Source organism: Rhinolophus hipposideros (assembly GCF_964194185.1).
Source record: "Rhinolophus hipposideros genome assembly, chromosome: 12".
Taxonomy (NCBI): domain Eukaryota; kingdom Metazoa; phylum Chordata; class Mammalia; order Chiroptera; family Rhinolophidae; genus Rhinolophus; species Rhinolophus hipposideros.
The window spans coordinates 1,355,533-1,370,443 of record NC_138058.1 but is presented as its reverse complement, the minus strand read 5'-3'; the positions used below and the strand labels follow the sequence as shown (position 1 = coordinate 1,370,443).

Here is a 14,911-nt window from a genome sequence, read left to right as displayed (position 1 = left end):
ATTTTGCGGTGCATTCTGTTTGATTCCAGATCAAGTTTATTGTCAGCTATAATCTCTCTGCTTGTCAGTCCATCTAATGGTCTAATTTTATTTCAATGATTAAGTTTTTAATTTCCAAGTTACCTAGATTTATTTTTGAGACAATATCCTTTGGCATCTAATTATATTTATTCTAATGCCCAGGTCTGTCTGTTTTATTAACTCTATCTTTTTCAGGATGATCTCTTCCTTTTGTTGAGTTGGGTGCCTTTTTCCCCATGATATTAGATTTCCTGAAATACTTGGATTTTTTTGGATCCGAGCTTCCCTTCGAACTGGGATTCCTTGTTAGCCTGAGGGTCTGGCTTGCAAGGAGTAGAATGTGTAGTGAATTGCACTGTGCCTTTCTACAATGATAAAGAGAAATGGATGGGATGTGCTGGGGTTTGTGTCTGGGGTTTTACCTCGTCTCTCTGACCCAGACATCCCACCCCTGCTCCTGCCCATAAGCAGGTAACTCTCTGGCTCACTTCCTGGCCTCAGAGGAATATTTCTGGCTATACATTCTGTGATGCTCCAGCCATTCATGGCCAGTCACACATGGGCCCTCTCCTGCTCCTAGTTCACCTGTTCTGGGCTACTCCCATCTTTTGTTTCTGTCCTCTCCTCTATGAAGCTTTAGCTCATGGTTTCCATCTTCAATCTGATCTCATCTGTTTTTAATCTTTTATAATGGTTTTTTGTTCACTAGGTGTTCCCTGTATTGTTTTCTAGTGAGGATATGAATTTCTTCAGATATTTTATGAGCAGTTTATAGCAAATTGAAAAAGGAACAACTACAAGTCTGCTATCTTGAAAAAGAAGTTGAAAAGCTCTTTGTACAGACTATTGTAACACCCACCACCTTGTACTATAATTGTTTATTCCCCAGTGTGAGTCCCAAACATACAGACAAGGCTGTGCTCACTCTAGGATGGCTTTCATTGCCTGGTGCTTAATATTTTTTGGAATTAATTTGATGAAAGAACAGAGAAATGATTGAGTCGAGTGGTTATAATGAGGATTCTACTTCTTGTCCCATCATTTGTAAAAACCATTCCTCCTCTCTGGGCCACAGTTTTCATATGTGTGTATATATATATATATATATATATATATATATATATATACACACACACACACACACACACACACACACACACACACACACAATTGGAGGAAAGGAGAGATCAATCTTTTCATTTCAATCTGAATGAATTCCTTTAGTATTTTTTGTAGGCCAGGTCAGCTGGCACTGAAAACTCTGTTTTATTTACCTAAGAATGTCTTAATTTCTTCTTCACTTTTGAAGGATAGTTTTGCTGGATATAGAATTCTTGACAGTCTTTTCTCTCTTAGCATTTTCAATATATCATCCCACTATCCTTTGGCTGCTTTGATTTCTGATGAGAAGTCAGTTGTTATTGAGGACCCCTTATATGTGTTGTGGGGTTTTCTTTGTTGTTTGTTTTGTTTTGTGTTTGCCATTGAGATTCTCTTTGTCTTTGGTTTTTGACAATTTAACTATGATATGTTTTAGTGTACATTGTTTTGAATTTATCCTATTTGGAGTTTGTTGATCTTGGATGTGTAGATTCATATTTTTCATCAAATTTAGAAACTTTTTAAACTTTACTTCTACAAATATTTTTTTCATCCCTTTTCTTTCTCCTCCTCCTGGTATTCCCATTATGTGCATGTTAGAGCACTTAATGATGTCCCACTGGTCTCTACAGCTTTGTTCATTTCCCCCCGTTTCTTGGACTGGAAAATCTCTGAATTTATCTTAAATTTCATTCATCCTTTCTCTTGCAGCTCAAATCTGTGTTAAACCCCATTAGTAAAATTTTCATTTCAAGTATCATGCTTATCAACTCTATAATTTCTATTTGGTTGTTTTATAATTTCTCTCTATTGATAATCTCAATTTGGTGAGCCACCAATGATTTTACTTTCTTTTAATTTCTTAGACATGGTTTCCTTCAGTACTTTGAAGATATTTATAACAGCTGATGTGAAGTCTTTGTCTAGAAAGTCCAACATTCAGCCTCCATCAGGGACAGTTTCTAGTGGCTGATTATTTTTCCTGTACAGAGGCCATACTTGCCTTTTGCTTTCCAGGATACACACACACACACACACACACACACACACACACACAGGGTGTCAAAAAATGTATACACATTTTAAGAAAGGAAAAAACTGCATTAAAATTATAATATACATGTATATAGCAATAACAAAAGATGAATACAAGTCACGTTTGACTTCTGCAATTACAAGAGGTGCTCAAAGTGGTTACCCTCAGTGTCCAGACACTTCGGCGAACTACTGCTTGAGCAACGTTGACCAAAGTGTCCACTTGTATTGATGTGCATGCCATTTCAATTTCTTCACGCAGTACCATGCGTCTCAAACTTATCACGAATGCATACAATTGTTAGGCATGTTGAAGGTTCTGTTGCATACTCAGGTCTCCAATGTTGTACTTCCACAACATTCTCGAATTTCAAATACCACTTCAAAATGGTCTTGCATTCCTCAAACGACACCTGTGCTTCCACATTTTCTTTGACTGTCCTGCCTGTCACATGGTTTTGCTAGTGTTCATTTGATTAACGCCATATTTTGAGTGAATGTCATACTACACATTGCTACCATAATTCAATTCAACTTCGAAAAGTAATACATAGATACGTCTCTTAAAGTGTGTATACATATTTTTGGCACCCTCGGTATTTTTTAAAACTGTTTTTAAAGATAATACAGTGTGTCAACTCTGAATCTCTCTTTCACACACACACACACACACACACACACACACACACACACACACACACCAGGGTTTGTTTTCGCTGCTCTTTGTTTACTGACTTTCCTGGACTAATTCTGTCAACTATATATTCCCTATAATGTGCAACCACTGAACCCTCTGCTCAGTTAGCTTAGTGGTCAGCTAATGATCGGACAGAGATTTCCTTAAATGCCTTAAGCCACCCTTTGCCAAGGAGCACTGTGTGTGGATTGACATATGCCTTCAATGCTCAGGCAGTTTATAGCTCTGTCTTAGCCATCACTTTCTGCTTGAGCCAGGCCTAAATGTCAGCCAGAACTCAGAGACTGGGGAACCGTCAGTTCTTCTCTGAGCATGTACACAGTTTTTCAGATCCCCACAGCTTTTCAGTCTCTCCTGTGAACATCTCATTTCTCAGATCCGCCTTTTACATTTTTGGCTGAGCTTTTGTTTGTCCCAATTGGTATCACAGTTTTAGGCAGCTGCAGTATTAATGACTGAAGACAATTATGTTTGACAAACACCCTAGGAATTGGGGTTTTCCCATGGACAGATCCCTAAGTAGGGAAATAATGCTTTGGGAGTAGGGGTTTTCCCGTGGAGTGTTTCAAGTAGGATCAAATAATGACAACACCCTGTAAGTGAAGCTTTTCCAGGGAACCGTAGTACAGGTCAAATTGTGATGAGCTCTGATGAAGCTTTCTGATGAACTCCTGACCCAGTCTGTCCCCTTGGATGGCTGCAAGGCTGCTGTTTTTCAAGGCTACTGTGGAATGGAGTTACAGAACTGGGAGTAGGCTGAGTTCGAACCCCACAAACCCCACTGTCCTTATGTTCAGTTTCGTTTGGATAAACCCTCTTCAGATTGTTATTAGCTTTTGGTTAATATCCAGAGATCTGGAAAAGATGATTTTTATAATCTTGCCAACTTTGTTGCTTTTGGGGAGAAACGGATTTGCAGAAGTCCTTACCTCACCACTCTAGAAGTCCCACCTCTGGTTAGGGATCAGTTCTAAGATAGGCTAGAACTAATGGCATTAATAGGCAATAAGATAGGCATTAATTAACAAGGAGGTACTCACTGGAAATAGGATTAAAGTAATGTCTCACCCTGGAGGTATCCAGGTTTTTTTTTTTTTTTTAAAGACACTTAAAGGATAAAAAATTGTTTTAGGAGCCACAGAAATCACTCCAAAATATTGAGGTGATGTGGGGGCCCTTGGTAAAAGTCAGCAGGCTGCCAGAAACTACACCCAGGCCAGTGACCTCTTGGCTGCATCCCCTGGAAGATGCGCTGTACAGGGACGGGAGCTGCCATGGTCTGAGTACTTCCTCTAAGCTACAAGTTTTGGGCTCATTATCTTCAAAACTTACCAGCAAAGAAAATTATCTTATTTCCATTTTACAGATCAAGAAACTGAAGCTCACAGAAGTCATGTCACATGTCCAAGCTTAGAGCACTCATTGGTGGCAGGGAGGACCTGTCACTCCGGAGCAAAAACTACTGCAGTTTCATCAAACCCAGTGTCCTGACCCTCTGGCTGGCTATAGCGTGGGCAGTTTGTGGGGGTCCCATTGTTGCAATTTGGAGCAAAGGGGTCGGAGCCCCTTTTTAGCCCTCTCCCCCAGGAGATGCCTCCCCACCAGTCACGGAGCAGGAAACAACAGCAAAATCATAGGTATGGCTTGCCCCCTGTCACAAACACCTGTTGGGGGGGGGGCTCCTAGGTCAACTCCTCCCTTCATTCAGGAGCCAGAGCCTCCAGGCAGTCCCCCCAAATCAAGAGTGGCAAGGGAGGGGCTGGCCCGGTGGCTCAGGCGGTTGGAGCTCCATGCTCCTAACTCTGAAGGCTGCCGGTTCGATCCCCACATGGGCCAGTGGACTCTCAACCACAAGGTTGCCAGTTCAACTCCTCGAGTCCCGCAAGGGATGGTGGGCAGCGCCCCCTGCAACTAGCAATGGCAACTGGACCTGGAGCTGAGCTGTGCCCTCCACAACCCGGATTGAAAGGACAACAACTTGACTTGGAAAAAAGTCCTGGAAGTACACACTGTTCCCCAATAAAGTCCTGTTCCCCTTCCCCAATAAAATCTTAAAAAAAACCCACAAACCAGTGGCAAGGGCAAAACCTGGATGTGACTGTAAGATGGTGCCCTTCACATGCTCAAAAAAATTGAGTCCACAGGCCTGAGTGCGCAGAGCCCTGCCCAGCCCACCGTAAGCCCAGGTTGTGTCTGTGCAGGACCGGAGGGTATATCCCCAACGCCCCAGCATCCTGACCAGCCCACGGCTCCACCCACTCCCACTGACTGCAACAAAGGGGTATATTCACTACACAGTCATTCATAAAAGACAAGCTTTATTTCGATAGCTCAGAAACCGGCAAGAAGATAGCACAATAACAATGCCGTCCGTACAATGACAACAATGGCCTCCGTCCCTCGTGCTGAGTCACCTTCAGATGTGTGATCTCACCAGGACCTCACAACCACACTGCAAGGTGGGTGACTGCAGACCAACTTCACCGAGGACTTGGTGGCCGTGACCCAGCTCCCACACGGGACTGTGAACACTGCTCCTGGATGCCTCGTGTGTCCGGCTCCTCTCCACCAGGTGGGCAGGCCTGCCTCAGGTGCACACAGGTACCTTGACATCCTCAGCTATAAAAGCAGGGGTCAGGCCACCCATCTCTGAACAAAGGTCCTCCTCATTGGCACACGTGGGCTCTTGGAGCCCAAGAACCCTGGCACTTGTATGTGACAGTGATTGCTAGGTTGGTGTCTGTGCCAGGTGGCTCACCAAAAGTTCTGGCAAGCCCTGGACACAAAAGAATGTGGAGATAAGCAGTGGGACCAGAAGCCCGCTGGCCACTGCTGAACCCCTATCTACAGCCAGGCCCCCCATCAGGGAGATAGTTCCAGTGTGGGCTGAAAGAGTGGCTTCTCCTGGTGCCACTGGCCCCAATTTATTAGGGAAAGGGAAGAGCCATGGTGCCCGGCCTCCTGCTCTCTGCTTTCCGACTTTTCTCCAGAAAAAGAGTGGGCTGCACCTTCTCCCTGTTCAGGGTCCGGCTCAGAGCTAGGCCCCATCTGCTACCCATGCTGGGAGGCCTTCTCCAGTCTTCATGGCAGGAGGACCCGGTGCCGGGACCACCGCCTCAATCTCCCAGCGACACACGGGACACTTGGCCACTTCCGCGAAGACCCGCCAGGCGCAGTAGCTACAGAAGTGCATGTGGCCGCAGGGGACAAGGCAGGTGTTGGCGGCTTGGTGAAGGCAGATGACGCACTCCTCTCCTGCTGTGGCTGGGAAAGGGGACAAAATAGCTCGTAGGTCGGGGGCACATCCGGCCAGTGGGTGGGCAGCCTACTCATGATATAGCCACAGGACAGAGAACCAGGCAGTTGTGTTTGGAAGACTATATGTTCTCATGAGAAAATGCTCATGACATAATCAAGTGAAAAAAATTGGTAAGAAAACATCTAAATCATAAAATTCCAACTTAGAAAAAAGGAAAACAAAACGCAAATATATACATACATACATATATATACATACATATATATACATATATATACATATATATATATGAAAAAAATATATATATGGCTGAAAAGAAATCCACCTAAGAGATAATGGCGATTTTTAAATTTTTTACTTCCTTCTTTATCCCTTAATATTTGTTTTATTCCTGTTTGGTAAAGCATTTACTATGAATGGTGGATTGCTTTTCTAAGGCAGAGACAAAATACCATTATCTGCTCATGAGTGTGTTCTTGTAACTTATAAAATTAGCCAATGTTGTAGAAGGCAGAGCTGTTAGATTGCATTTAGCTTCCAGTAGGCGGAGCCAAATCATTTGGCAAAAAGCCTGTGAGAGATTTGATGGGATGGAAAGATTTTCCTGCACTCCCAGGGCGGGGCCTACCAGGCTCCCCTGGGGCTGGAGCCTGGGCAGACTCTGGTGCTCTGGGAAGCCACTCACCTTCAGGCTCAGACAGCTGTGTGTCCTCCCGGGGGGCCCAGGGAGCAGCTGTGGGGAAGGCACTGGCTGCAGGGTCTAAGGCAGAGAGTGAGACTCAGGCCTGTGGAAAGCAAAGCCAGGGAGCCCCTGTCCCCCAACCCCTGAGGCAGTGCCCATGGCCTTTCTTCTCAGGGTTGCAGTTCGGGAGCTCCCAGTGGATGTACAGCCCCATGCAGCAGAGAATTCGTGAAACTGTGGATCCCTTTCCTAAACTTCCCTTCATTTAGACACTTCCTCTTTCCTTACTGACACTGCCTGTGTGGAGACATTCAGCATCACCCACAGTCCCAAGCCCGATGTGCGTCCAAATCCCACGGGAGGCGAGGAAAACGGGTGCTTGGGCCCCATGGCACACCTGCGGAATCAGGTGCTCCAGCATCTGTGACGAGCCATGCTGTGCAGGGCCATGGACCACAAGCCCAGAAATGCCAATATTTCTTCCAATGGCTGTTCCTGTATCAACTCACTGCCCTGAAACCCACTCTCCTTGCAGGCGGCTAGAGGGATTGTATTGTTTCCACCCACTGGCCATATCTCGCCCTTGCTCCAAAGGCTGTCTTCTTGCTTAGCTCTACCCCTCACACTTACTTGGTTTACCAGCCATGTCTCCTGTAAACTCCTACTTAGATTGCAAAGCCTCACCCCCAAATTTCTTCCTTTGTGAAAGGTGATCAGCTCTTTGACGGATATTTGGGGTGCTGGTCATACTTTACCATTCTTTAAGGACAAGGTTGCCCTCCCTATCAGGTCTTTATACCTGACACTGGCAGGAGTTGAGGGGAAAACTGAATGTGAATGAACGGTTCCTCCAGCGGACTCTGGATGTAGGTGGAGCACCACCCGAGCCCCCACTTCCCCCCAGGGGCGGTACCCAGTCCGCGCGAGGCCTCACCCAGCAACTCGATGGCCTTGGTGGTCCCGTACACGTCCATCACAGCCCAGAGTGGGGCGCCCGTGCGCACACCCTTGCGCAGCAGAAGCCGGGGGCCCGCATTGACCTGGGCCCAGAGCCAGCCACGACGGGTCACCCAGAAGCGGACCACGTCCCCTGCCAGCGCGCAGCCGTCGGGCAGCATGGCCCCCCACGTCGGGCTCTGCTGCTCCAGGTCGGGGCACAAGAAGGGAGGCAGGCTCGGCGCGGACACGTGTGCGGGGTCCAGGCGCGTGAAGCCCACGCGAAGGCCGCCGTACCAGCCGCTCTGGTGGCCCAGCACGCGCAGTGCCACGCGCTCCCCGGGCCGCACAGGCCGCTGGCTGAACACGATGCCGTCGTGGAAGGTGGCGCACCGGCATGCAGTGCTCCGCCGCGTGTCCAGATGCACCTGGGCGCCCTTGGCCTCAGGGTGGAAGCGAAGGGTCTCAGGGGGCACCTTGGCACCTGCAGGTGGCGGGGGGAGGGGGGTGTCAGTGCGGCCTGGCCGGAACCCACTGAGTTCCAGCGCCATCCCGACCCTCCAGCCCCCTCCCTCAGCATCCTGGGGCCACCTTGAGCCTTGGCAGGGGGTGGGACTTTTCCACCATCTCCCGTTCTCCAGGGCCACACCCTGCCCCATCCAAGGGACCTCCCCCAGACCTGCTTAGAGTCATGAAGAGCCCACTTTGCCTACCGGGGCCTGACTTCCCACCCTGAAACTCCCCAAGCCTCAATCCCCCTCCCAAAGATGGTTGTAAAATTTAAGGGTACTGGTGCCGGCGGGGCTGTTAATACCCGGTAATAGTTACTGTCATTACATAGAAGGAGCAGGTCTGAGAACAGTGCCCGTAACATGGTCCTGGCTTTGTTCCATAGATATACTCCTTTACGGTGTACATCTATGTTCTATCTGTATCTAGAAACAACCTGAAGGAGACAGGCCGCTAATTGTGCTCGGCTCTGGCCCATGGGTCCAGATGCAGCTGTGTTCCTTTTATTTGTCTGACTTTCTGATTTTCTAATAGAGAACCTGCACCACTTGTGACGGCCATGGCCCCCAGTGAGGGTGACTTCCTTGCCCTGGGAGAGATGGGGTTCCCACAGCTCCCCTCAGGGTGGGGGTTGCTGGCTGGAGAGGAGGGTCTCAAGTCATCCCCTCAAGGCCTGGGGTGAGCTTTGAAATCAAGAGACTTCCTGACTGAGTACTAGGCAGCCAGGAAGGGAAAGGTGCTTACTGTAGCAGCCCTTCCTGTCAACCCCGCAGCTTGGGCCAGGCCTGGGGGTGGAGGGCTGGAGGAAGCTGGAGGAGCTTCCGGCCTAGCACTGCCCTGGACTCATCCCTCGCCCTCCTCTCCTCCCTCCTCCCCTCCTGGCCCTGCTTATTCTGGGTTGGAGGAGGGAGGCTAAAAGTAAGAGCTGAGTTCAGTTGAACCTGAGCCAGACCCCAGCCCAGAGAGTCCCCAGGTGCCTGCCTGGGGTCCTGAATGTGAGGAGTTAAGTGCCCATCTGGGGTGGGGACAGGTAGGGACTCCTGGGGTAACCAACCAAAACTACCTGGGTGGGAGGAGGCCACCCCTCCCTCACTTGGCTGGGTCACTGCCCCTCCCCGAGGTGGGGATTGGAGATGAGCCCTGGAAGGGCTTGGTCAGGGTGGTGAGCCTTGTCCACACACACCACGTCCATTCCTGCCACCACCCTGCCAAGCAGAAAGACCCCTCCTGAGAGTAGGCACACAGCAAACAGGGCAGAGCTGGGATTCAAAGAGAGGTTGCCTTGGCCCTGCCCAGTACAGCCCCTATAGGGGAAGGGACCCCCCTTGGGTTGGGGGAACAGAGACCCCTCATGCTCCGCTCCTTGGATGGAGACAGTAACTTGCAGAGATGAGCCCGTCCTGGCTCAAAGCTGTCTCCCCTCTCTTGGGAAGGCTCAGCAGATGGAGTTTCCATCCTGTCCCCTGCCCAGCTGCCCTGGACAGAGGCTGACTCAGGCAGGATTGTCACTGGGGGCAGGAGGAGCCAGGGAGCTGGCTGACTGGAAGGCAGTGTAGGGAAGAGGACCGGCCGTGGGGTGGCCCTTGTGGGCACGTGAGTTCTTCGGCAGGGCAGAGGGCTCTGGGGACCTCAGGAGAAGCAGGCTTCGTCCTAGACAGGATCTTGACAGTCTGCAAGGCTCGCCCATCCCTGCCTCAGGAGCTTCCCAGCAGCCCGTGGGGACTATGTCCTCATGTCACCATGGTTAGAGGAGGGGGGCTGAGAGGACACCCGACTGCACAGGTGACAGGCAGCCAGGGGACTGAAGCACCCTGCTCCTGGCTGCATGCCCAGGCTCCACACCGCCCCTCCGGAGCTTCTGAGTGTGGCCCCCGCAAGGCCCTGCTGGGAGGGCTTCCTGGGCAGACGAGCGTTTTTTCTAGAGAGCCTCCAGGGCGCATGGCCCACTGGGGCCCATCCTTCTGTGCTGAATGGGCTTGGCGGCCTGAGTTTGGAGCTGACTCACAGTGGTGTGGAAGGCGTGGGCGCCCACCCCAGCCCATGCACGCCCCTCACACAGGGCCCCTCCCGTCCTCCCTGGGGTGGGGAGTGGCAGAGGTGGGCACAGGTTCAGTATGGCTCTCCCAGTAGGCCTGTGCCCAGCCCTGGGCTGGCATGGGGTTCAGAGCATGCAGGGGCCTGAACACCCTCATGTCCACAGGGTGGCTGTTCTTTTCAGCCACATTTTCAGGCAGGTCCTGAGGCTGCATAAGTGGAGTGACTTGACCTCCCCAGCTGCTCCACCTCCCTCCTTTGCTCCCCACTGCTGCAGGGGACAGACCCTGCCCCAGGGATGATTAAGAGGACCCACGTCGGCTGACTGCCAGGGGGTTGAGGGAACACGAATCATGGCCTTTTGGATGTCCCCCCACCCAAAACATACACAGGTGGACTCCAACCAGAGAACCTTTGCCGCAAAGCTCTTGGAACGTATGTGAATGCGAGTCAGCCCCTGCTCAGCGAGGACCCCCAGATCACCATCATCTTCTTCACTGCCCCTTCAGCCAGCCATCCTCTCTGGGTGCCAGGTACCTACTAAGCACTTTGCAGCCCTTTTCCTCCCACACACCCCCTCAGGGAAGCACTCAGACCGAAATGAGCTTGGGGAGCTGTGTAAGTTGCTGGCGTCTGGCAGCCAGAAGTCGGGGAGCCCAGGCCCAGCCCCTGGTCCCTATACCCCCCTACTGCCCCCTTCGTGGCACCATCAGGGCCTGGATCCAAATATAGCTGCTGCATCAGCAGTGGTTTGGTCTTTCCCTGCCCCCAGAGTCTGGGTGTCCCCGGTGTTGCCGTGCGAGCCCTTAGTGCTGCTAGGGGACAGGGGCAGAGGCTGGGGCTCTTTGCCAGGGTCCAGAGAGGCACAGTCAGCTCTCCAGAGGTAAAAACCCAGGTCCCCCACCCCCACCCCGCACACTGAGGGATCGCTGTGGCCGCAGGTGAGACACGGTGGGTGACAGTTTGTTCTGTGCCCTGGCAGCCCTGTAAGTCAGCAGGTGGGTTGCATTGGCTGGGCCAGTGGATGAGGACACAGGTCCTAGGGAAAAGCCACCTGCCACAGGTCCCAAAGCTCAACTTTCACAGCTGGAACCCCTCAAACTGCCGTTTCCCAGCCAGCCAGTCTTCTCCTTGCAGCCGGGTCATGTGGGTCATCCGGTCACTACAGGGATGCTGGACCTGAGTCACTGGCCTCTGTTGGATTCTTGCAGGGGCAGGAAGCTCAGTAACATAGCTCACCAGCCAGGGCAACCCAGCCTGTCCCAGAAACTCTTTCTGAGCAATGTCTACACCAACTGCACCTCTGTCTCCTGGAACTTCTCCCCCAACAGTGGCCCAGAGTCCACCCTGCTTCTTGTATTCCCAGTCCAAGGACCAAGCTCAGGGCCGCCACTTACCAGCCTGGGAGCAGAGCTGAGCCCCCATTGACCTGGGGTCCTCGGGCCCGGGGTCCCTGGGTCTGAGAGGAATTGTCTGGAGAGGCCAGTGAGCAGGTTTCCAGAGTCTCTGCCAGTGCCCTGGTTGTGGGCCGGGATCTCGTTACAGGGTTGATGATTAATCAGACATTGCTGTCACGAGTTACAATATCCAGGGAATTTCCTGATGATGTCCCCAGGCTGCAGCCAGCCTGCCCAGATGGCCGGCCTCAGGGAAGCAGGGACTGAGATGGCCTGGGTGGGAGTTACCGTGTCCTCCTCTCCCAGTCCTGAGCAGTCCCTGCCAACCGCCTGTGCGTTATAGTTGCCCGAGGCACGCTAGTAAGTACCTGTGCCCACACCTGCCCCCAGAGGCTCTGATTCCAGTGCCTGGGGTGGGGCCAGCATCAGTCAGTTTTGAAAGCACCCTGAGTGATTCTAATGTACAACCAGGGTGGAGAGTCACCCAGCACACAGAAGGCGTAATCAATGTTGCTGAAGTGGGCTAATTGAATTCACTCATCCCAGGGCCTGTGAACTGAGGGTCTGTGCAGAGAGAAGGCAAGGCAGGTGGAATGGGAGGGTGTGGTTGCTCCCCAGCCTTGCTGGAGCTGGAGTTGCACTTTCCAGAACTCCTCCAAAGCGCCAGTGGTCCCCAGAAGGTCCCACCAAAGCCTTGGTGTCAGCTGTGGCCAAGAAGCCACAGAACCTCTGCCCCTTCATTTCCACAGGGACACTGAGGTTGAGGGGAATGGGTGGCTGGGTGTAACCTAGCGCTTCTCACATCCTGACACACCCGACACAACTGGGCTGCTTATTAAATGGGGATAGGTTCAGGTCTGGGCATACCTGGGATCCTGCTTTCTAACAGAGGGGCTCTGGGGACCCCATTTTAGAGACGAGGCGCAGGCTAGTCTGGAGCTTGTGAGTACCTCCACCCCCAGGCTAAGCCCTTCCCAGGACCCCGTGTCAAGGCCATGGTCATGCTACGCTGAACCTGGCTAAAGGGACAGGTACCCCATGCAGTTCCCTAGAGCAGCTGGGAGACGTGGTGCAGGTGACAGGTCTGGGAGGTGGTGGGTGGGAAAGGATGGGGGTTTAGAGCCCCAGGCTCTGTCTCCTGTGTTTCCTTGCCCTCCCTGGCCCTCTCTGGGCCCTGGTGTCACCATGTGTAAAACAGGAAGCCAAGATGAGCTGGTCCATGGGTCCGTTCCAGTCCCGATGTGCCATGACTTTGGTCTTGGTGACGGAGAGGCGACTGCTGCCTGGACCCAGGTGACTTCAGAAGATGCTGCTGCCACCCTGGGCTTTCTTTGCCACACCATGCTCCCTGACAGGCTCCCTTGGTTCCTCCTGTAGAAGCAAAGGCCAAAGGCAAACTGGTGACAGGCCAGCAGCAATCACCACGAGTCCAAGGTTGATGGTTCCAGCAGGTCAGACTGAGGTGAGGGCCCAGGTCCTGCTGATCAGGCCTGGGGGGTCCAGGTGCAGGGTATCCCCTTGTCTCTGGGCAGGGCCAGGGCCCAGAGATCCCGGCCTTCGCCCTCCTCCCCAACCCCCATCCTGGCTCTACCTGTACCACTGGCTGCCTTTGGCCGTGTCCAGAGTGCTGGAGCCAAGAGCACCTTGCTGATAAAACCACATTCCTACAAAGCAGGTAATTACAGAATCTTATCAGGGAAATCAGGCCTTGAACTTAGCCTATGTGGAAAGTTACTGGACGAGCTATAGACAGCAGGCTGTCAGATGCTGAGGAGGTATGGCTCTGTTCAGGACCTCAGTGGGAATAGGTGTTCTGAGAAGCTGAAATCCCAGCCCCGGCCTGACATCCAGGAGGACGGGCAGAACCCCACCACACACTCCCACGTGTGTAGTTAACAAACCTACTGTCCTGAGTCCAGTTCTGTGTTAGCCTGCTAATGCTCATGGCAATGCCTCAAAAAGATTCTATTGCTTGTAATCACCCCCATTTTACAAATGGGGAAACTGAGGCACGATGAGGTGAAGCAACCCGTTCACAAGCATGAGGCAGTAAGTGACAAGGCAAAACTTGGCCCAGGGGTTCTGGCTGGAAATCGGTGTGTCAACCACTGTGCTGCGCTCCTCGCTGCCTCCCCACTAAGGCCACTCTGCACCCTCTGAGCCCTTAGTTGTTACTAAGGCCCGAGCTATTTGACTGTGCTGACACAGTGGGAGCTTAAGGGTAGTTGCTGACTGCTCACCTGAGTGTGAGACGGAGGCCGCCGCACGATGGAGCCTGAATCCTTCCCTCCCCTCCAAGCCACCAGCGCCACAAGGCTGTCCTAAATGTTCCAAGAAGGCAGTGGCCAGCCCTCTGCAGGAGGGCAGCCTTCGGACAGCGATTGACATGCCCCCCGTGGCTGCCATCAAAGTCCCAGCACACAGGTTCAGATAGAGTGAGTAGCACAGCTTTATTTGGGAACCAGTGACCCTCCAGAGGCCAATGCTCTCGTAAGCACAGAAGGTTATACAGAATAGAATAGAATATAATAAGGAACCAACTCCCAGAGTCAATCCGGATGGAGAAGGTCCCTGGTCCGGGAGAGGCGACTGGGCCCCCGACGGGTCTGAGGCGAGCTGGTCTTGCAAGGAAGAACTTTGGAGAGTCCTGGAATATCACAGCTTGCACCTCGCAGGGGACTCTGTCAGATCAGCCAGACAAACATCCCGGAGATCATTCCAGAGTTGTCTGGCTCGGAGCCTCGCAGAGGGTCTTAGCCGGAGCGCCCAATTGGACTACTCATGGCATTGCTCTGGAGTTCTGCTTTTATCCTCTTTTCCTTGGACTTGTTTACCTCTTAGGTGAGAACCAGAAGTTGTTTGGTGAATGTGTTTATCACTCAATTTTGTTATGTTCAGTTTCACACAAAAACGTGATTTTTACTTCACTCTTTTCAGTCTCACACACGTGCGGCCATAGTTCTAGCTCGCATCCCTACTAGTAAACAACTTGTTTTGCACACCTCAATCCAACTGCGCTCTATACACCCTCAAAGCTAGGAGGGGCGCCCCCAGGAGAGGAGGTACCACGGCTGAGGCTTCTGACGCCTCTGCACCTCTTCCCAGGCCCCGCAGCTCCTCACATCCCATCCTCCCTCCTGACGGCCCCCTCACTGGCTTTGCCCTGAGTTTGTCCAGAACCCCATCATTTCAAAGGGCTTCCACCGTTCATCCCCTAAGATGCCTCCAGTTCTCTGACA

General features: G+C 51.8%; 1 protein-coding gene across 1 annotated transcript; it reads right to left on the bottom strand.

The window, feature by feature from the left end:
- Nucleotides 1–5,151: 5,151 nt before the first annotated feature.
- On the bottom strand, nucleotides 5,152–11,777 carry NEURL3 (neuralized E3 ubiquitin protein ligase 3). Its single transcript, XM_081068834.1, has 4 exons — nucleotides 11,673–11,777; nucleotides 7,730–8,215; nucleotides 6,799–6,873; nucleotides 5,152–6,118 (listed from the first exon to the last, which is right to left on the bottom strand). The coding sequence occupies exons 1-4, from the start codon at nucleotides 11,698–11,700 to the stop codon at nucleotides 5,892–5,894; spliced, it is 816 nt and encodes a 271-aa protein (XP_080924960.1). The 5' UTR covers nucleotides 11,701–11,777; the 3' UTR covers nucleotides 5,152–5,891.
- Nucleotides 11,778–14,911: the final 3,134 nt, after the last annotated feature.

Coding starts and splice junctions, on each gene's coding strand:
- NEURL3 (XM_081068834.1), bottom strand. CDS start 11,700: ATGGGGGCTCAGCTCTGCTCCCAGGCTG. Junction 8,216..11,672: donor TCAGCTCTGCTCCCAGGCTG/GTAAGTGGCGGC, acceptor CGCCACCTGCAG/GTGCCAAGGTGCCCCCTGAG. Junction 6,119..6,798: donor ACAGCTGTCTGAGCCTGAAG/GTGAGTGGCTTC, acceptor CCCCTTTCCCAG/CCACAGCAGGAGAGGAGTGC.